The sequence below is a fragment of the Nesoenas mayeri genome, assembly GCF_963082525.1.
Source record: "Nesoenas mayeri genome assembly, chromosome: 11".
In the NCBI taxonomy this organism is placed as follows: domain Eukaryota; kingdom Metazoa; phylum Chordata; class Aves; order Columbiformes; family Columbidae; genus Nesoenas; species Nesoenas mayeri.
Genome location: NC_137563.1, coordinates 7507037 through 7530646, shown reverse-complemented (window position 1 = coordinate 7530646; position 23610 = coordinate 7507037). Strand labels below are relative to the sequence as shown.

The 23610-nt window shown below is 38.6% G+C and overlaps 1 protein-coding gene across 1 annotated transcript in view; it reads right to left on the bottom strand.

The window, feature by feature from the left end:
* MCTP2 (multiple C2 and transmembrane domain containing 2) overlaps positions 1–23610 on the bottom strand; it is a gene marked incomplete at its 3' end in the record, with an annotated part of 101383 nt that overhangs the window by 21260 nt on the left and 56513 nt on the right. Inside the window, 1 exon segment of the mRNA XM_080351119.1 lies at positions 22848–22967. Coding sequence (XP_080207245.1) covers positions 22848–22967 — 120 coding nt within the window.

The window sequence follows — 23610 nt, the reverse complement described above, 5'->3', positions numbered from 1 at the left end:
TCAAGCCTGAAAGCCCTTTGTCCCTAGTGCATGAGACCCACTTACAGAGGTAAACCTGCTCCACTTCATCAAACCCTAATTGCCCGGTGGTCTTTCACAGGCTAGAGGAGAGTTTCTTCCTCTCATGCAACAGGAGCCATCCAGCTCCCCTGTCACTCCAGGGGGGATGATCAGCAAATATAATTAGTTTTGATCATTTATCCACGTATGTTCTTGGCATAGCAGCATGAAGAAAGGACCATCACCTTCCAGAAGACAAGGTTATTGGTTGCATGCAATGCCTTATTTTGGAAAGGGATTCACTAAACCTAGTCTCCATTTTTCAGCATAGCGTATTTTAATTCCACTGGTTACTTGGAGTCTCTCTGCCCAGAAACGGTATAAATTTGCGTTTGGAGTGGCATCTAACAAAATCCACTAATAGCAAAACCAAAAGCCAAATTTTGACATTCTGTTCTACAAATTGGATCAGCCAAACATGTAACTAACATGATGAGGATTTAAAAAAGCACTTAGGATTTTTCAAAAAAGCAATACCAAGCCAAACTGCAATCCTACCTTACAAGTACCAATGATACCTGAACAGACTCCAAACTTGGAGTGGCTGGCAACACAAAGTTAATAAACTAAATCCAGAACTGTCATAAACTATATGTTGTGATCCCATTTCCTTTTCTACTCATACAGAGTGTTTCCAGAAGAACTGCCTAATGCTCGTAGTAATGTGAAGCTATTTTAAACGATCTCCTTTAAAGACGAGTCACAAACACATTTATTTGATTTTTTTTCCCCCAAAGGAACCTGGAGTGATCAGAAAGAAAAAAAAAAAAACAACAAAACCACACACTTTTTTTAGAGTAGTAGAGGTAGGTGAAAATTAGTCAGATCCAGCTAATGTATCTCAAACTGCAACAAAAGGAAAACTCTATGGGTGATCAGAAAGCTAAATGTCTACCTCCCTTCATCCTGGGCCCATCAGATGCTACATATAAAGGCAACGCTGGTACTTGCAGAATGGGATATTTATGGCAATGTATTTTGTGTTATGAACCTGAAAGTCTAACCATTCTGTACCAAAGAAGCACTTTCCAATGCATTCAGCCGGATGAGAATTTACATGCCTACAAAACAGCAGCTGTTGTAACTTTTATACAAAAAGACTTGTCTGACATCAGACAAATGGCCATTTAATATCTACAAAACATAAAACAAGAAACAATGACTGTACATGTAAGCCTGCCCAAACAGCAGTTGCATTTTCTAGTGAACCTGATTTTATGTTAGCTGTTGCTATGCAAGGAATTAGACTGTCATCCAGTTCTTGGCATTTGTAGACCAGTAAAACAATCTTTGAGATATATTCATTTATAAAATGGGCTGACATCCAGACAATATATCCCCATACTATTGATTTGCAGCACAGGAACATAGAAGAGGATTTGGTTTTGATTTTTTTTTTTTCTTTTTGATCCTGCTTTTCAACATACTACAAAATTAGAAGTGACAATGATTCCAACAGCCATATTTTGTGTGTAAGCAAGGCAACAGAAACACAAGAATTCTGGCCAAGAAGGCATGGTACTTGATCTGTCTTACAGGAGTCTTGCATGGCTTTAGTTAATAAAGGCTTCGAAAAACGTGATAATCCAAGCTAAAAAGTCTTCCATAAATGAAAAGTTCTAACATGAAGAAGTTCCTCTGAAGCTGTTCCAACTCCCTTGGATTAATCACTACCTGTATTGTAAGACAAAGTGAAGGTGATATTAACTCCTGCCCTACCTCAGATGTCACTCTAAAGAACAAGGACTTGTTATTGTACATATCTATCCAGATAACTGCCTCAGGTATTGACAGATAAAAATAGACACACACATATAAATATACATCTGATCCTTATGTAAACTCCTTCATGGAAATTCATATTGCCAGGTATTAATTCAAACCATTTGCTTCAGCCTGTTGGAGGAGGTTGTATTTACATCATGTCCCTGGGGTATTAGAAAACTCAGTCTTAATACAGCGAAAAGACTCCACCAGCAGTCAGCTAGGCAAAGTCCTACAGGAGTCAATGAAGCTCTTGAAGAACCTCTCTTCATTCATTCAATTGCAGGACTTGAACCAATTTTAGTGCATCTGTCACCATCCTATACAAACATCACTCTGCTCAGTTACAAGTATAATACAACCTTGCAATCACAGGTCATTTAGGCAAGATACAAAATCAGGACCTTGGTGATTTTAGATCCAACAGTATATTTTGTGTATTATTAAGTTTCAGACCCTAAATAAAACTTAAAACCTAATTACAAAATCTCAGTTTAGTCTCAAATTGATAGCTGAGGCATACTGTTGCATCCTTTCTAATGCTGACTGGTTAATCAGTTGCTGAGTTATAACTCAGGCAGCGATGCTCTGATAGAGCTCCCACATCTCCTTAGGAAGAGTCGCTTTACTGGTACCACTGCAGTAGAGGGAACTTTCATTACTGTGACACAGAACAGGCACAAGACAAATTGATCTAGCTATTCAGAAATTATTTCGTCTCAGAGGTATGGGAAATGATTGCTACAAACACACAGTACATAATAAAAGTTCAGAGGGTGTTTATAAAGTGAATAGAAATATGTTTGCATTCTAACAGCCTTTTGAGTAGTTCTGCAGCACCAGCTTTCAAAGCAGCTCCCAATCAGGCCCATGTGCTAATCTCATGCAGCTCCCTGACACTGACTACAGCATTATCAGCCCTGTGATGTGGACACCCGCTCCTCAAATTACAAGGTTCTCAACCATGCATGCTTTTATTTTCTCCCTACTGATACCTTATGCCTGGGAGAAGCTCCTCCATTATCCTCCCTCAGTTATTTTCTTAGCAATGTCTTTGGCCAAAACTCAAGAATAGTTCAGCTGCTCACGTACACAATGGCCAATACAGGCAACAACATCATCTTGATTTTTTATAATCCTTAATCTGCCTAATCCGCAGGCTGGCAAAGGAAGTCATTAACAGGTTCAGATCACTTGCTGAATATCACAGAAGTCAGGGCCAGAATTCAAGTCTCAGTTTCAAATGATCTGGTTTTAACAAATCTTTTCTTTTTTTTTTCCCCCCACAATATTTCACATCATCATTAGACCAAGTTCTGTCAGACGTAATCCATGATGTCATTGACACCTTTTCTGCTGGGCTTTATACTGTGAATAAGAGAAGTCAAAACACAGTAGCCAATTTCTAAAAAAAAAAATAAAACCAAAACCAAACGAACAAACAAAGTCTAAAAAAAGTCAAACAAGTGGAAGCTGGTTTTCTATGTTACTCCTTTTAATGCAATTTGAGCATATAAAAGTCTATTATAGAACTGTGCAATTTAATTCACAGCATTATAAAACAATGATCAAAATAGAAACAGAAATGAGATAGACATATCTAGAGGGGGAAAGAAAAAAAAAACAAAAAGAGCTCTTGAAGCTAATATTTAGACTAGAGTTCTACCTAGAAGAGAACAGCAATATCACAGCCTTGGAGAAAGGACCACTTGATTTCAGCTGATTAATGTGTTGCTATTTCAAAGGGCCTAATAGCTACAAGTTAAAGCTCTAGAGGTTTGGAAGCCATTTCATCTAAAAATCATTGAAAAGGGGTCCAACTGTTCCTGTCAAGAAGCATGGAGTTTGAACAACCATGCGAGTGGCCCTTTTGACAGCAGTACAAAAGATGAGAGAAGGCAGTCTCAACCGAAAGTAAAAACAAACCCTTAGAAACACGTTTCAAATCTGGTTTTTCTGCCCCTCTGGTTCCAATTTAGGATCTGACTATTAAGAACAGATTTTGGACGAGTGTCTACTAAAGTATGCCCATAAAACATTTGTCACCAGCAAACCCACAGTCATGGGATAGAAGAGTTTAGAGAGGCTTAGAAACCTGGCATTAGACAGGTTTTTCTGTGTAATTTTTCTACACAGTAATTATAATTTAACTCTGAAGTCCAGGCTCTTTTTAACCTGGTAAGACTTTGTGGAAAAGTAAAAGATGCTGTGTTGTGTGACAGAATAATTCTTGGAAAACAACAGTGATGGGAGAAGGAGAGGGATACATTCCATCAGATGGAAAAAATAAAAGCGAAAGGAGATTAAATGCATGCAAAGAACCTATGGGAAAAGGTTATTTTCTCAGCCAGTGTAGGCTCCAATGCTAATGAAATGCCTCATCAGCAAAGCTGTGAAAAATATTATTTGAAACTCCAAGTTTCAAAACCACACACCATTTAACTAAATTCTAAACTACTAACGGTTTGTCAAAAGTTTCCTTGCATTTTATAAACATGGTCTATGCACTTCATGAAGTCAGGAAAAAATCTTGAGCTGATACTGCTGTCAATGTCCAAGCTATGACTTGAACTAAACCAAAACACTGAGTTTGATTCGATACACAAGGACACACTCCCCTTTATTCGGAGGAGAAAGGAACTATGTATTTTTAGCTTATCTCTGGGTTACGTAGCCAAAAGTTGCCATGTACACACAAATGGAGTCTATAAAAGGGGAAAAATTTCTGCACCTAAATATTCTGGGACATACTCTCTAGCATGTGTTTTTTTTTTAAGCTTTCAGCCCCTCTGCCCCAAACAAAATACAGGATATTAGCCAATAACATAAGATACTGGCTCCCCAAAAGGGCATTCGAATCCCTTGGAGGCAATAAGCCTGTCGACAACAAATTACTTCTGACAGGTACTTATGCCTGCCCTTAGAAAAGGAGAGTATAAGAGTAGAGGAGAGAATGAACGCACTCATATAGAGCAGGAAATTCACACACGTGTATATATATCTGTATATACAGAGGTAACCTTCCAGATACGGGTAACAGGGATGCAGGAACATGTCAACACTGAGCACATGCTGAAATCAGGATACATGGTGTGGGCTCTGCCTGATGTGAGCGCAGCAATGAAGCTTGTGCATTGGACTACTGAGAATACTAAAAAAAAGAAGCCTATAACAATTATGGAAGTATCTACTATAGCCCCACCTCAGGGCACAGCAAATTACGGTTGAGGCAGTCACGTAGCATGTATAGAGTTTATTTCTTAATGAAGTCCTTGTCCTAAAGATTATTTTTTTTTTCTATTTTAAGAACAGATCCTCTTCCAAAGATGCATTCCAAAATCATTCTTAATATTAATAAAACTCTCCTTCCTGCATCTGTATGATGCTCTCAGCGTGCCATGGCTGGGTGAGAGTGCTCCTCTGCCACCTCATAGCCACCAAGCTGGAGCTCAAGGAGAGGTCAGGCACGAGCAGAGTTGCTCTCTCATTGTGATGCAATAATGAAGACCGTGGCAGGAAGATAAATTATACTTAAATAAACCAGCACTGTCAGAGGAAACCTATTTTCTTTAGACTCAATTTGCTTTTTGTGTCTGCAGCAAAAGAACACAGAGCATCTCAACATTGGTATGAAACATGCGCTGTATTGAACAGCAATGACTAACATCAAAAATGATCTGAAGGAATAGAGGTCTTCAAATATTTATTCCACATTAGAAATTATCTCTGCATTGCTCCACACATCAGTGTACAAGTTACTAATTTTTTAACGGTGTATTACAGGCAAAAAGCTTAGCTCAAGCTCTCTGTTGCAAGGGCAAACACAATTGGAATCTAAAACCAAAGGCACACAAATTAAAAACTCACTTACGCACCCCAAACACAAACCAAAACACCACATTGTGCCCTAAAATAACTCTGTCTGTATTATATGCATGACTGCACAGAGCTGAGAAGTAGGAATAAAGGATATGTTTGTACAATTTGCTATCACGTAAATATAGCTGATATTTTTTTTTTTCAGAAGATGCTTTGGGTGACAGGAACAACACAGCCATGTTTTCCCACCTCAGTTGTCTGCGCGGGCTAAATGACACAACTGTGAAGCCACGTCTTGCTGCCATCCCCAAAGGTCCCACCCCTGGATTGTCCCAGCCGCAGTTTGCCGAAATAGTGGCCCAGGAGATTAAGCAGGGAGGAAAACCTGAAACACCCAACTTGTACTTAACAATTTACGTTATGGATGGAACAAGGAGGACACAACAAGGAAAGGAAGTGACAGAATAAAGTCTTCGAAGAAAGGAGGCAGGAGGATGGGAATTATACTCTCAGGGTCACAATTTTAACATCAGTTTCAACATTCAAAAAGAAAAGAAAAAAACCCACTGTCCCCCATTTCCAACAAAACAAGACATAAAACAACCAATAAAACAATCCCCAAAGAACATACAAAAAAATCTCATACTGTTTAAGTCAATTTGTGTTAGGGCCTTTTTTATCACTGTCTAGTTTAGACTCTTCAGGGGGATCTCATTTTCTTTGCTGCTGCTAGGAAGTAGAAAACTCATTTGTGTTTTAAATGAAAGCTGTGATTCATGTGCAATCCCAGCACTCTAAGAAATGGTGCTTTAAGAAAAAAGTATGTTATTCTGCAAAAGTCACAGAAGAGTTGACAATATTACAATCTGTTCTCCACCACCCTCTTGGGACACCGCCGTTGGTAACTCCATCAGGGAAGGCCGGGATGCTACACTTCAGACTGCAAACACAAAATGTCCACACTCTGATCCTGAATTATTTTTGTCATTAACATGTTTGATGGCTTTATTTTTTATTCATAACATTGCATGGAATCAGAAAGATATAAACAAGAACAAAATAAAATCAAACTAATTAAAAAGTGAGTATTTTGCTTTATTTTGGTTACATTAATGAGATTAGCCAGCCTAGGAAATTAAAAACAAGATCCTTAGAGAGCTTCCTTTAAGGATGGGTCAGGGAAGAGCCGCTTGGTTCAAGTTTATTTCACTGAATTTATCACCTGTTAAGTTTATGTACAAGTTAACATCTATATATTGCATTCCAGGCATTTGAAGATTATCTGTCAAATTGTGTGGATGATAATTTTCAACACAAAAGGGAGTGTGTTCTGGGGGTATCATCTTTGTCCTTTAAGACAAATACATTTAGACCCCAAACTCTAACAACACACCAGGAGTCTAAATGGGGACCTCTTTACAGTTTTGAGGCTGCTACTTTCTATTTATCCCTAACCCCAAAAGAGGTTAATCAAAACAAAACCAACTACAACGCAAGTTTTGGGCTCTATATTGATGTCGGTACAATAATTTAAAGACTTTAAGGCTGCAGACACTGAAAAAATAGCTGTTTACTGGCATGCTGAGTGCTCTAATATTTCCTTCATGCTTTTATCTAAAGTATTTTACATCTCTTGTGCCAAGTAAAATACAGTTAAAGCCCTCAAGCAATAAAGCTTAAAACTGAAAACAACAACTACCAAACACAAAAACAGGGAAAAAAATATCACAACAGTTTTCTACCTTTTGGGTTAATGTGGTGGGAGTGGGTTAAGGGAAAAAATCCAGATGTTATTTCTAAAGGTGTAACTATCACAAGGAAAGGCAGTTGGGGATGGTCCTCAAAGTGGAGCTGGCATGTCTAAAAAATAAAATATGTTGTTTTATATTGTAGCTAAATTAAATGGTCATTTTTAACTCTAATGTTTTGGTTTGTTTATCAGTAGGGTCATAGTTTTGGAATTACTCTCATACAGCAATCTATTTGCAGGGAAGACAGGCATTATGCAAGTTAAAAGCTTCATCTTATTGTAAATAATTCTTCCAAAAATGTCAGAAAAAAATATCTGTGCTATTTAAAAGGAGGCAAAAATGTAGGTTAATTTTATTTATTCTGGATAAGGTGAACACCTTAAAAGGGTCATGAAAAAATTTATCATTAGCCGAGCTGATAAATGTCCACTTACTTTGGAGACATATTTGTTAACATCGTGAGAAACATTAGCAGTGAGGGTCAGGTGGTGACGTAATTGTACAGCGAGTGGAAAGAGTATTTGGTGGAAATTTTCTTTAACTTTGGGCTCTCAACATTGAGTTCCAGTTGGCAGCAAATGGGAGGCACAAACGACCCATTTAAAATACATTAATGTCTTCCTCCTTCACAATCATAGCTGTATTAGAGCTGAATGAGTAAAGGAAAAGGGGCTCTCTAATAAAGCAAGTATAATGTTTAATTAGGCTTAATTCAGTGTTCAACGGTAGGAGGATCACACATGAGCTTACTTCCCTGGCAATCTCCAAATATGACATGGAAAAAATAAAGGAAATAAAACCCAAACAAACAGGTTTCAGGAAACCCACAGAAACGAGAAATAGATGCTTGTACACACTAATGCTGTAAAACTGTCTGGTACCCTCTTTTCAGAAGCCTCCAGAAACAGAAATGTTTCCAGACTGAAATATAGCAGAAGGAACAAAAAAAATAAATTAAAAAAATTAGAAATTAAAAAAAAAAAACAAACACAACAACAAAAAACACAGTAAACACAGATGACAAAACCAGAAATTTAAAATCACCTATGACACATATAAGGCAGTTAGATGACATGCTTTCAGGCAGAGAATTTCAGATTATTCTCCCTCCTTGTGCTGTACTCATGGGGTTCCCCACCACAGCCCCAAGCCGGAGCCCAGAAGGTCTGTTCATCTACCGAAGACCTATTTCCCAAAGTCGAGAGGAGAGCAAATATCACCACTAAACCCCAGCCCCCCCCACACCTGACACACACCCTGGACACCCAGACCAGTGATTACAACACATTTAAACAATTTCAGCAGGTTCATAATCTGCTGTGTGACAAAATTGCTTCATTACAGAACAACCACATGAAGATGACTGGGAGACTCACTGTAATTATACCCTAAATATGTTACTATTGTAAGCTAGCAACAACAGCAGCGACACAAAATAATCCTAACTATTGACAGCGTGACTATGTAATAGAGATTTTCCACTAGCAGCCCTGTAGCATCTTGCTTTCCAAAATATAAAGCGATCTAAACAAAAAAACCTTGCAAGACTCCTGCAATTTCAGGCAGCTGTTCAGGTAAAACTAAAGCCAGAAGATTGTTTATTTTAATAAAGCTATTATATGTGCAATTCCAAATTAGGAGTGGCAGGAGACTAGGGGATGCCTAAACCATCACCACCTGTTTGCCCTGAAAATCAATTAAAGTCACACTATCACAGCAATCCCTTCTTAGCTAATAAAAGTTATACGGCTTCAACATGCGACTTTAGGTGCTTTGTGGGAATGTGCCTGAAATCTAAATCCTTAGTCTCATGTTACTTCGATCCTAAACACAACTCTGAACTAACCACTGTAAAACTTGCCTTTTTGGGGTTAGAGAAGGTGTTAAGGGAAAAGAGTTCCCGAACTGCTGTTTTGATGCAGTGGATTGAACTAATATTCAGTAAATTCTAACAATCTAGCCAAGAACATTATATAGAGTTTTAAGTAGGAGAAAACTGAAGTCCTTTATGACACATGCCTGTTCAATATATTCTGTGCTGCAGAACAGATCCAACTTTGCAAGTTGAAAGCAAGGGCAGTAGAGACATCCCAAGTGTTTTAGTAATTAAACGAATATGCATAATGAACCATATGCCCAAAGGGCCTGTTCTTCATGTGGGCCAGATTTTTGTTTGAATTTTTAATTTTTATATACAGATGAAACATTTCATGTAATATAGCAACAGTGCAAAGGAACACGCTATGCAGGAAGGGAAGGAGGAACTACCCATGTGAGAATGATCAGAATACACTTGATGAATTCTGCTCCTCAATTTCCGATTCAGAGCCAAGAGGGCTTTTTTTATAAAAAAAAAGAAAAATCCTTTTCTCCTTTGAACAGCTGTATTAGTCATCTGCTCAGAGTCTAGAAAAGAGGCATTTATATATGTATATTTATATAGGTCATATTTATACATTTGTATGTATGAAATGGATTATATACACCAACATATTTAGATGCTGCAAGACTAGCAAAAACACAGACACCATCTCAAATTAAAAAGCTTTGGATCCACCAGAAAAAAAATAGCTACAGGATGGCTCTCTGTTTGGCGGGACCTGTCATGTTGCGTGAGCTGCAGTGAAACAGGACACACATCTGTCTGTGAAACACGAACGGACATGTTTAAAAAGATGGTTCAAATTCCACTACTTTTATGATAACGTTACCCTACTGTGAACAGAAACCATGGCCTTGTTGCAGAAATATTAACTCTTCCCAATTCTCTGGGGGCTGAGATGTCCTTCTCCTTTCTCAGCAACATTCACTTTTGTTCATCCCTTGCTTTTAAAGGGCTTTTCCAAGCAAAAAAAGCATCTTTTGCAAACATAAGCCACTAAAATTGATTAGTCCTCTAAATCAGCAGCAAGACTATTTGGTGCTGATTTTCAAACAGTTAGACTGCACAATAATAACCCAATTCTCTTAAGTGGTTCTGATCCATTGGACAAATTCCTATTTTGCTTTCTAAAACCAGTGGTGGGGGTCAGGTACTTGTCAGTGTGGACACGCTGGTTAAGCAGCTGAAAAACTTTCTTGCACAAGCTTTATCAGATTTTTTTTTTTTTAAATACACAATTTAGGTTCTACAAACCAAGAGAAATAATAAATAAGTGGCGTTAACACAACAGCATCGGCTGGTACATGCATTGACCTGGTACCACAATAACATGATCCACTTCAGAATTAGAAGGGTGATTTTTCATCAAACTAGCAGAGTTAAACTTTTTGTGGGACTTGGAGAGTTCCCATCACCAAATGTAAACGGCCTGGCATGTAAGAGCAATCCTGTTCCCAACCCTTAAAGTATTTAAAAGCTGAAATAATGAAGCTGTAAATAACGGCATTTGTTGCTCTCGGTCCTAATTCAGGGTTCACGCTTTTGACGTTGCCTGGTTTACGTGATCTAGTGGTCTCTGCGGAAAGACAGATAAACTTCAACGGCTGTCAGAAGACAAAAATTGACAAGGAGCATCACCTTTGCTGACTGTTTAAATCCTTTAAGGAAGTGTTGGAGCAATTAGAGAGGGAGTCTAATCTTTGCAGAGTGCATTAACACTCTCCGACCTCCCAGACAATAGATCAGACCTCAGACACATAATGCTTCCCTAAGGCTTTTTAACCAGAGCATTTGATCTCATAGTCACTCCATATGTGTTACCACAGGTATCAGCGGGTAAGACAGTATTCACTGGGCACTGAAGGACCATGATCTCTGCCAGCGTTCATACAACTTTTAAAATAAAAAGCAAGAAAGCCATCACAATGCATGCTGTTACACAAGGACTACTTCCCAGAAATAAAAAAATATATAAAAAAAATAAACAATCCAGAGTAGCCCTGCAAAATGCCTTCATTTTTATTAACCTCATATTTCCTTTCTGTTTATTTCCCAGCTTTGCAACATAAATCTGTTTTTTTAAAAAGCATAGACTAGTTCTTTATTCATAGGAACAGTTATCTGATGATAATTTCAAAATACTTCATTTCTTAACCCCTGTGGAGGGACTTGATGGAAAGGGAATTAGGAAAACAGGTCTAGTTTATTAAGGAAATTGAAATATATCATTGCACATAATTTTCCCAAATGTGGACATGGAAGTATCTGGGGAAGTTTTCTTAACTGCCAGAACAAGTCATCATCTAATTCCTGATGGGCATGTTAAATACCAAAAAAAAAAAAAAAAAGCAGCTAATATCACTGTATCAATTATGCGCTTCCCATTTAGTATTCTAAACATTTTAAGAAAAACTGCATAGTGTATTTTATTAATGGAATTAGACTTCCTTGTGTCATCATGTTCTGACAGAAGGTCACGTCTGAACCTTTCTCATATGGACAATGCATAACAGGGTTTTAAAACCACCTAAATGCATTCCCACCCACTGCTAAAATCGGGTGCTGCAGCCTCACTCAGCAGTGATTTCCTTCCCCCATGCAATATTTTTGACGGACAGTGCTAATTAACAATATCTTACAATAATCTATTAATGCTTTGTATTAGCCGCAGGGTTTTGTTTTACTTTTCGAGACCTACAAAAAGTGTCTTTTGTGAAGTACCCGCATTACAATAGTTTTTGCCGCTGCTTAAATGTGTATCTCAAATTTGTCAAGCCAAGTGCATCGCAAATGGCAAAAAGGTCACATATACCTAGTATATTTAAAAACAAACAAGCCTTCAAAGTCAAAGTGTAATGCAGTTATTTCTAATCTGAACAAACAATAGAATCCATCTAATGAAAGTTGACAATTGGCTTTGATACAGAGCTGTGCAGCTCCTCTGTTCCATTAAAAGATGAAAGCTGAAGGAAAGTACATAAGACAGCGAATTCTCCCAAAAAGCAAGTAGAAAGTTCAGAACCTGAGCTAACAGAGTAAATAAAAGCTGTTTTAGTGGAGACTTTTGCTCACATATGACACTCATCTTTCAGTAAACACGCTGATTATACATGGGTAATATTAAAGCTAAAATAAATCAGCATATTAGACCAGGACAAAACACGACATATTTTACTTATTTCTTAACACTTCTCATAATCATAGCACTGCCTTTAAAAGCAAATAAAGCTAAGCTTGACTGCAGTGTAGATGTCACAATTAAGATTAACAGATTTAATTTTCATGAAGTGGTGGGGGAAGTGATCAAAACTTTATTGATGCTATTGGTATCAGTGTAATACTTTACTGTGAAAGTAGTCAAATTTAGTAATAATTAATAGACAGGTTTTGGTTTGTTATTTAATTATGGTTTGTTGTTTGTTTTATAAGCAGATTCCTGGGCTTTTGTAGTTCTATTGTTCCAGCTTTGTTATCCCACAAACGCTGAAAAAAACCAGAATTGGGACATATTCTGATTTAGGGTATTTTTATTATTATCGATAAAGAACCTCAGAACTTCCTGGTTCCTTAAGACCAACCTGTCAGTCAAAACAAATCTTAGTTGCTAATGAAGAAAAACTAAAAGAGAACAATTAAAAAAAAGAAATTTGCTCTGTAGCTTCTATACTAATCCTCCTTTTATTTCAGATCTTGTAAAGTATCCAACTCTTTCTTATTCCCAAAAAAAAAAGAGAAAAGCCCCACAAGAAGTAGAACACTTTAAGAGAAACCCCTCAAGGTGCATCTGTCTCCATCATAAAGCCAAAATGTTGAACTACCTTCACATAGGAAATTTCTTCCAGTTGTCAAGATTTCTGCAAGTAGCATTAGATTAGTACTGGGAGAACGGCTGAATTACATTAAAAATAAAATAGTTCAAGCAAGAGGAAGAAAACCTGCCAGAAAAATCTGACAAAAGCCTGAAATGCCAGAGCTGGCTCATTCCTGAGGGTCCGTCGCCACCTACAGGACTTTTCTCCTCTGTTCGCACAGGATTTGCCCCAAAATGAGGATGGAGATTTTTAAGCGATGTTAAATAACATCGGCCTGCTGAGGTTAATGGAGTTAAAGTGATTTAAGCCACTTACAGATATATATCTGCTTATTCCCTCATTCCAGAAAAATAAAAATTGTCTATATGTTTCAAGGGAATGCCCTGTTCTTAGCTTACATCTGTGTTTAAAACTAAGGGGTTTCCCTTTTTTAAAAATTAAAAAAAAAAAAAAAAAGGAAAAAATCCCCACAAAATACTGATGAGGTTGCTCCACTGATGCCAAGGGAGATCATAGTCAACATCTACAATCTTCCTGCAAAAATAAATGCTTTAAAACAGTTTCTAAGAGGTGCCGGGTCAAGGTAATGTGAATAACGAGACAAAACCAAGCAGATCCTGACTGAAAGAAAATCAATACAGTTGAGGTTCTGGGTGGAAAACATGCACACTAAGAAAGTAAAGGATTTTTACCTTTAATGACAATTTCACTTCCTTTTCATAATAGATACCATGAGTTTCTACTTTTCTTTGTTTTTTTTGGACTGAGCTGTAAGTCTTCTTTCCATACAGCTTTCATAGTGCAAAGCCATGCCAAATTTTGCATTTTACACATAAGCTTCTCAAATTCTGGTATATCCAACAGTAGTGGGTAAGTAATGAGTCCCACACAGATGCAGCATTCATTAAACTTAGAATACTAATTTCATCTTTGTTTATGCAATTTCTAATGTATGAATAAAGTGAACTTTCAGGAAAGGCAACAGGCAATTGGGAAAATAAGTATATGGTTCCTGACTTGGAATACCATCTCTTTAGGACCAGATAAGCTAGCAAACAGTTACAAATACATTTCTCTTGTTTTTCAACATACCAGTCAATTTAGAATAGTTACAATTACTGTTCTCTTAAAATTCAGAAGATGCTCGAGACATTTAATCTGAAGTTCCTCCAAATAATCTGAAACTGCAATAAGAAAGAAACCAAAAGAGAATAAAGACAGCATTCAGGCAGTTTGCACTTCAGTCTTTCCCACATTGTTTTGTAGTAAATTCCCCACATTGGGGTGTAGGTTTGTAAGATAACAGAAAGGGTCGCGAGCTAAATTCACCTTTGGCATAAGCAAGTTTTGCAATTCCATCCAGAGCAAAGGAGCCAGTGCTGCCTTCATGGGTAGTAACTTGATATTTTATAAAATAGATAAATAATAGTCAAAGACAAAAAAAAAACCCTCTTAATTAAATGCTAATCTGTGATTAGTCTCACAGCTAGAAGAACATAGCAGATCTGCTAACGAGCGGTTAGAAACAGGAGTTCAGCAATGTTAAATATACAAAACAAAACCAGCAACAGTACTACTTTAACCCTGCCAAAGCAAAATAAAGATATTAAAGAAGAGAAAACAAAAAAAAAGAAAAACGTACAAACCAGCAAAATATCAACAATAATCTCTTACAAAAGTTCAGAACTTCAAAAGGCACAAGATGTTGTATATTAGGCGGGGGGGGGGGGGGGGGGGGGGAAGAGGGCTTCATAAATCACACAGCTAAAGTACAAAACAATATAGCAAACTCCAGCCAGACCACAAAGAGGGTTCACTCTTCATAAACATCAGATCAGGCAGCTAAAATTATTACCAAAGCCCTCTTGTAACTGTCACCTGTGGTGGGTATAATTACAGGCTACTGCTGCAAGCACGCCCACGTTATATGGCAATAAAAGGACCTACAGCTTGCCAAGCCCAGGCAGACAATGGAGAACATCCACCACCTGACGAGAGCCCAAAAAGATCAGCCAGGGAGACCAATAAAAATGACAACTTCGAAACAAATGACAAAGCTTCAACCACCAAAAAAATAAAAAGCAATATCAAATTAGCTGGAATGCAAGCGCCGAGCAGAGTTCTCCAACAGGTCACAACTCCAGCAGAAAGCCAGTCAGAACTGTTTGCAGACGCATTTAGTCCAGGTTTTAGCTATAAAGAGCCCTTTTTCATTAGTGCCTTTTTTTTTTTTTAATTAGATAAAACATTTGCATATTTGGGCTTGCTTTTGTGAGCTGTCATTTGATAGGCAAACAGATGAAAACTACATATTTCTAATCCAGTTCTGGAGACAGACAGATCCACATATCTCAATGCAGGCACCTTCTAGGGCTACATCAATATACTCTAACAAAGCTGAATTTCTTCCTTATTGTACATTCCTGCTGACCAGCAGTATAGACACTTATCCTCTCACAAATCTGGGCTTTTACCTAAATAATTGGACTATAAAGTTTAACACACAAAACCCAAGGTATTAAAAAGTATTAAAAAACTTTATCAGAGTATAAACAACACAATGCAATTACAGAGAGAGAGGCAGGGATATGAGCCTCTCTCATTACCACACAAGAGAATTGTTCCTATGTGATGCACGTAAGTTTTGAGCACACGACACAGAAAGCACGACTGCTCAAAAATACGAGCACCGCGCGGAATTGATTTAAGAGGAAGCTCCCCAATCCCAAAAGCAAGAGACTATATAGGGTAACTGACTTGTGAAAGAGGCCAATAGGAAATGAGTATTACCCCTCAGATGCAAAATATGGTTTTATTTTTATTTTGGAAAAATTAACTAGTAAAAAGGCAAATTCCCAAAATCTCTGAGCTGGAAACATAAGATCATCCATCCCTTTTAAAGTTAAAAAGGATATTTGTATTGGTCTCTGCTCAGCTCCAGCTCACCCTGACTCCAAAGCTTCAGACTTCGCTTTTTAAATTTTGCTTATCATATTTGTAAGCCTTTAAGTGGCTATTTCCTTATTAACTTTGTCCTTGTTTGTTCTTGCATTTTTGAAAGAGCTGGAAATAACATGTGTTTACTTTACTGTGTGTCTCTCAGCATCATCAGTATCATTGTTGCTATTCCAGGAATTTTAACCGCTGCAGCAAAGCAAAACCTGGGATCTCAAAATTAAATCGTATTTCCCTCAACCACAGAAGAGTAATACTGGAAATGCAAAAATTGCTGGGAGAAGGGTAAAACTATCTCATTTGTCTAGAGAAGCCTGTTTCTCATCTGAGCCATCACTTGCATGTGTCAGGTAACGTGCTCCTGACGGCTTTGCAGGCACAAAGGGGGATTTTTCACAGGCGCTGCCACAAGCAGTGTGGAGGGAGCAGGACATAAACGTTTCCTCTGTCATTAGGAAAACACTTTTACTGGGATATAATAGCTCGAAATAAAAACATACCTCTGATCCAGCCTCTTCAGTGGAGTTCGAGACAATAATTCTAAAGATGTGCCTTTGCCAGGGATTTACAGAGGAGAAGAAAAGTTAGGGGCTCTCAAGAATTACTTACTTATTAGGTCAAATTCCTGAAACCCTGCCTTTCACTGCTCCTCTAGCACCAGCTCTAGCCTTAAATATGAACAATTGTATTACATCAGTCAGTTATTTTACAGCTCCTCTATCCAAATAGGAACTGTTCGTCCCTTTGCTGATTGCTTCTTTAAAACTGTAGCGAACACAAGCTGCAAATGAGTGAGAAAAGCCCTTAGCAAAAGCGCTGCAGTAAAGTGGAAGTAAAGACCATCTCTTTTGCATTAATACTTCTTTTTTTTTAAGCTTTTTCTTTTTCCAAGTTCCCTATTCAGTGTTTGAAGAATACTCATTCTTCTCGCTTTAGGATTACATCTATTCATTTTATTTAGCTTTTTTAATGTGGAGACATTTTAATCTACTACTACTTTAATGCTGTTCCCAAAGAGTTTGAGAACAATGATTTATATTTCATCTTCAGCTATGACGATGAAACAAAAAAGGGGAGGGGGTAGAAAAAAAGACTATCCGCTACTCATCAGTTACACATGTAGTCATGGCGGGGTGGTTTGTGCTTTGTGTCAGGGAACGGCCTGTTCAAAATTAGCAGACAATTCAGGGGGAAAATAAGAAAGATTTTAGGGAAGCTCATGTGAGTGCATCTTCCTTCCCCGCCCTATAGAGAAGTGGTTTATTATCATCTACTTGTAAATCACGAGCAAAGTCTCAGTGAAAATCGTTCTCTATCCTGTGCTCGGTTGACCAGAGGTCCAAGAGATATTTGGTGACTCAATCTCTATCCTGAGTTGTTTGGCTTTAAGAGCTGTTACCAGTCTCCCTTCTCCATAGATTCCTCATGTTCCCTGTGAAAATTTTGTCCCAAGAATTTCCCCTTATTGAACTAGATCTCCCTTCCCAACTAGGGAAAAAAAAAAATAAATCATTTTGTGTTGCAAAACAATGCACAAGCCAAACTGGATGTTTTACACACAAATTCTTGTCAAGTCCAGGCTTGAATTGTGCTTAGTACAAGCAGGACCGGAACATTTTGTGTTTTCTTGGGAAAGTCTAACCATTCCATGCAGGAAACACTTGTCCGCATGCAGAATGAAAGATTTACCCCAAGTAAACTCCAGAAGGCTTAGATTTTGGGTTAACAAACATCTTTCCTGAGGGAAAAGATTATTTCCCTCTTACTGATGCACAATTAGCAATTTTAGAGGATGCTGTCAACAATCTAACAGCCCTTTGCCTGTAGGTCATCAGTATAAATATAGCCCATCTCAACAAAGATTAAAAATTGTTCATGTCTAATAAGATGGTTGGCGTCTCCTCTGCAATATTAGTTTAACCGGGCTCAGATCCAGCTCCCATATCTCAAGCTTAAGTGGCAGCGTGCGAAATGGCGCATTCAGCAGAGATGGCCAGAAGTTCATGGGCTGCAGAGTCTAAACTATCTCTCTGCTGCTCTCCCAGATAAGCACTGGAGCAAACTGGGGCAGTAATGCCCATATGTGCAGCCTCACCCAGCTGCAATGTGACTCCTTGGGCTTCCAGTTCCCACATCTCAAGAGGCCCTCACCAAAAAATGGGGCATCCTCCAGGTCTCTCTGGATTTATAAAGTGGAGAAGGGTGCCAAAAATCTCACCTCTGCAGCAAGGAGCTCAAAAGCTGAAGTTTGGGTTTCCTGCTGTGTCCACAACCCCCAGCAGCTCTACTGGGTATCCACAACTTGCAGGGCTTCCCTGCTCTTGCATCAGCTGGCTTTTTGGGAAGCCCAAACTGCTCCAAAATTATTCCACACCTGTCATTTTCCCAGCTGCCCATCATTAAATAGCTGCAGGCAGCCTGACCAGAAACTCCACGTTTTGAACACATTGCATTGCATCACCACACATTCTTTCCTTTCCTCCTGGTACTAACCCATCATAAAATAATTAATCAGACACACTGCGATGTCACTGCAAAATAAATAAATACTGCCTATGCATGCTCAATTCCTTGTCTGGCCAACCCAGGCTGCCAGCTAGGGCTGAGCCTGAAAAATAGCTCCCACCTGTACCCAACCTGGCAGCAGCCTTGATTAGCAAAAAGCCTAAACCTGATGTAGTGAGACATGCTGCCAGTAAAAATGAAGTATGCTGGCATGGGTGAGTGTGCAAGGACCCTGAAGGAAATGAGCAGCGAGCAATGCCAGTCACACCAGAGGTGCTATGGTGGCTGGTTTCCCACCATTTGCCTGATCCTGTCAACGTCTCCTGCAACTATCATGCAAACTTTAAAAAAAATATATATGATAGTAAAAATTCCAGTCAATATATCCTTTTAATTTGCACCAGATTATAGTTTTTTTAATGCAATTACTGTAATTTCATTAAATGACATAATTACCATTAATGCAGAGAAAACTGTCAATAGAAGGTGTAATTATGTTGTATAAAATCACAAGTACAATGTGCAATGATGCATAATTCCTCATGAAAATCATTCTGTGACTAAAATTATCTTTTAAAATATTTTTAAAATACATATTGTACAGTAAGAATGATTCAGTTGTTACGGACTTAACTTCTACGACCAGGGAAGAAGGGGGAGCTGGGCAGGAAGGGGGTCTTTGCACACAGAAGGAAGGACCAGGAATTCTTTTTAAAAGTGCTACAAAAAGGTAAGAAAAGTTTTCATATGCCCAAGTGGCGAAAAAGCGAACGGTTTATAATCATACAGATATACAACTTTGTTTATAAGCATACAGCATAAGCTTCAACTTTTTGGACACCAGTAACTCAGCGTGAAAGTGATGTCTCAATGGAGAAAGGTGTGACAAGAGGAAGGAGAGATGAGGACCAGGCTAAAACTACAACACTCACCCTGGAAACTGGCAGCAAATTGTCTAGGGTGGGATATGAAGAGTGTCAGGCACATGAGAATAACCATACAGGGATATACTGGAGTATGTGTTTGGGTGACTTCAGAACGAAGCCATTTTTGAAAGGCACGTTTCAGTCAGAACGCAACATATCAAGTTGAATAAAGAGATAATATTAAAATTAAATAAATGGAGTAGAATGGCTGAAGAGCTTTCTAGTCTCAAAAATCTACAGTTCTCCCCAAATCCTGAATTGATGGAGAACACATGGGCAAAGTTTTTTAAGGTCTCTCTCAGTATATGAACGCTATTAACTCTACAAGCTACGTTTTCCACATGTGGGAATATTCCTGATATTCCCAGGCACACACAAAGATGTGTGCCCATTTTTCACACCGGACTAATGATGTTCACTGTAAACAATCCAGAAAACCTACGTGCGACTCTTTCCTCCAACCCAGAATGTTGTTTTCTCTAGAATTTGTGTAACATCATTTGCACCAAATCCTTTGTGCGCAGGGCAAACGTCACCAAAAGTGAAATTTTGCTTTTTACCTCATGGCCCTTTCAATCCTCATTTCAAAACCCCTAAAACAGAAAAATTTCTGATTTTACTTGTGCCTGAGCAGGGTCAATCAGTGTCCTCTGTGTCTATACAAATAAGTCAGGTTAAAAGTTATCAGATTAAAATTGCAGAATGCTGATGAAAAATATGATTTCATTTTTATAGCAAAAAAAATTTAATTTACTCACATATTCTTGGCTTGTCTCCTCTCATCATTACAAACTAATAAAAAATTTAGCTTGGGATGATGTATTTTATAAATGAGAAAACATGGTGATAGTATTTTTCCTATTCACTTGTGTCCTGCCTGTACTGTCCTCTGTTTCCTCCCTCTTTATCCTTTTTTCTCTCCTGCACCCAGAAATAATGTCCTTGTCACACACTGGAGCTGCCAGCACTAATGGGGAGGGAGGTGCTCTGTAATGAAGACTAAAACAGGAAGGTGTAACGTGCCATGTCTTCACCTATTTCCAAGCTCTGATGATCTCACAAATATTGTCTTCTCTCTGGCAGTGGCTTTTGTCTGACTGCTTAAGAAATCAAGGTTCACGTGATTATACTGTCTGCTTGTCTTCCTCCTCCTCCCTCCCTTTATTTCTCCTTGGAGGATGGGGCAATACAACAGGAGGATGAGGAAACCAAGGGCAATACAACAGGGGAAGAGGGTCCTTGGGACCACCCAATCTCTGGGTATCACATGGAAGTTATGTGGAATATGGTCACAATGGCTATTGTCAGTGGCCCAAGGGACAAAGTCTGCAAGGAAAAAACAAGGTATTTTATGGTTTGAGGGCCTGGCTAGCCCTTAAGCTGCCAGTCATGGTTTCACAAACACAGCTGAAAAACAGGTGAGAAACTTTGTGCATCTTCCTCACCTCTGGTGTTCAGTGTCAGCTACAGGCAGGTTGTCAATAAGGACAAATTTGGTACAGGTTAAATTGATACAAAACTAGCTACTGAAGGTATATAAATAGTGCTTGCTGGGGAATGATGATTTAAAAAATGCGGAATCGCATACACCTTTTATTTAACCTGCTAAGGATGGATTTTACACACAGATTAGGGCAGGGAGGGATGCTGCACCTACCACGCTGTGTGCATGTTTTCAACATTAAGAACATACACACCAAAATAGTGAGAGAAAGATACATAATTAGCACTTCATTTTAAGTGCCAGTGCTGAATTATTTCCATGTGGAAAAAAGTCAGACAGACTTAAATTTTGATTTGTAGAACAAACCTGCGGTAATTGTTGTTAGAGTCATGTATTTTTACTCCTTTGCAATTACCCACTTTCATTCAGAAAACCAGTATTATGATATCCAGTAAAGATATTAATAATCTGGAACTTGTAACCTCCTTTCTTCTAAGAATCAATTCTTTTTTCTGTAGACCAACTTTCCCACATTCTTACATTTCTGGCTCTCCACCATTTCCAAACTTTCCCCAAGTTTAGAAAACTGAACTTCACAGCTATAACTTCACAAGTACCTTGGTGCAAAATCTCTTAAGTATGTGCCTAGATTCTTGTGGAATGGTGATGGTAGGATGTCAGCACTGGGATTTTACTTATGTCCCTCTCTTTCCAGCCCCAGCATCCATGACCACCAGATTCCCTTGCACACAACCACAGAGTTGCCTTGCACAGCTGTACTTGCTTTAGCAAAGAGCCTCTGCTCTGCTTTCCACCATCAACTCTAGATATCATCTAAATAAGCTTCAAGCAACAGGATAAAAAAAATACAGATAAAAGACCCTCTTGTCCTACCTACTCTTACGTGCCAGTCATCCCTCTAACCTGCAGGGTGAAACAGCTCCTCTGTCTTTGCTCTGGAGCTTCTTTTAGTCAGGGACGGTCCACTTTACTCATCTACAGCAAATACACTGTGAAGTGTTTCCTCAAAAGAACCTTTAAGAGACTTACAATTCACAGATAGTAAAAGGGAGAGAAAAATCTTGGAGATGTGGCTGTTATTTTGCTTAATAAACACTCAACTCAAAAACTTTCTTCCTGCACGCTGGACCACCACAAAATGATTCTGCAACCTTTAATAGCATGCCAAACATTTCAAGCATGAAGAAAATGTCACACCACACAATAAAAAGCAGGCAAAACCTTTTTGTGCTTGAGTGGATCATGAGAAAACTGCAAACAGGTTGTTTACTACCAAGAGGAAAAAGGAGATAGCTGAAAAGTGGGATAGGCAGGTGGAGAACTTGGCTTTTTGTTCACAGAGAGCAGCAGAACTCACTGATCAGCCTTTTCTCTTTTTTTCTCTTTAAAGCAACATATTATTACCATCAAGAGAAGAGATTTGCAACAGGTTGTGTCGGAGCTGCTTACATGCCACAGGGACACGGGCAACCTGCAGGGAAGTGCTGCCTCATTGCAATGGAGGATGGAAGGGACAAACCCACCAACTCACTGAATCACCCAAATCAAAGGCATCACCCTGCATCAGTCTTTTGGCCACCACTTCTCTCCTTTTGTACCACCCAGCTGCCATGGTTAAAAATAAAATAAATCCAGAATCATCACATGGTCACAGCCTTTGCAGGGTGGCATCACCCACCATGAGCATCTTCAGTGCAGGCTGATAAACACCTCTGCACCAAGGGAACAAAAGGCTATTCCTGAAGATCCAATTTCCATGCCCATCAGGCCCAACATGGCCCAAAACTGCCTTGAAACCCACAGCCCTGCAGCTAAAAACCATCAATAACAGCAAACGATTAAAGGCACAGTAACACGCGAGATCTTATATCACTTCACCTCATGCAATAAAAGAAGAAATGCACTTACCACAAATGCGATCACGCTCTTTACCGTGGACTCCCAGAGAAAGCAGCTCCGAAGGAATTGTATTGTATTCCATATTGCCATGGTGATTTTTTTCACACGATCAACATTTCTTGATAAGACCTGATAAATATTGAGTGGGAGGAAGGGAGGAGAAGAGGAGTTTAATCAAACACTCTAGTATCCTACTACTGCTTCAGAAACAAGGGATAATTTAAGCTACGAATGCATGTCAGGGCACATATTACAAATAAAGCCTCTATTTCAGAGACACACTGCAGCTCCTGTCTGTTTTCCCATCACACCCAAACCTTCCAGATTTTCCTCGTCCCTTACAAAAAAACAGGTATTGATGCCAAAACTAAATAAAACAGTAAAACAAACCTACCTTCATTCCCCTTCAGTTCTCAAAAATATAGCAATGCCTCAGGACATGGGCCAGAGAGAACGGAATCAAAACACTGAACCTCTTCTACATGTTTTGGACTGGTCCATAGAAATAAATAGGGAATTTTAGCCTCATTATAGGGCATGTTTATTTAAAAAAAAAAAAAGGATAATGGCAATTTGTCTAAAATCCTGTGGATTTTTTAAATAATTAATTTAGACTTAGTTTCTTCCTTCCCAAAGGAGGGAATAAGGCTCTCATTGAGCTTTAGGTCCTGCGAACAGTGCAACATCCACAGTTATCATTTTCCCCACTTTGAAGCACAAAGCTGAACTATTGATGCAAACTAGATCAGAAAGCAATTTCACGTTAACACAA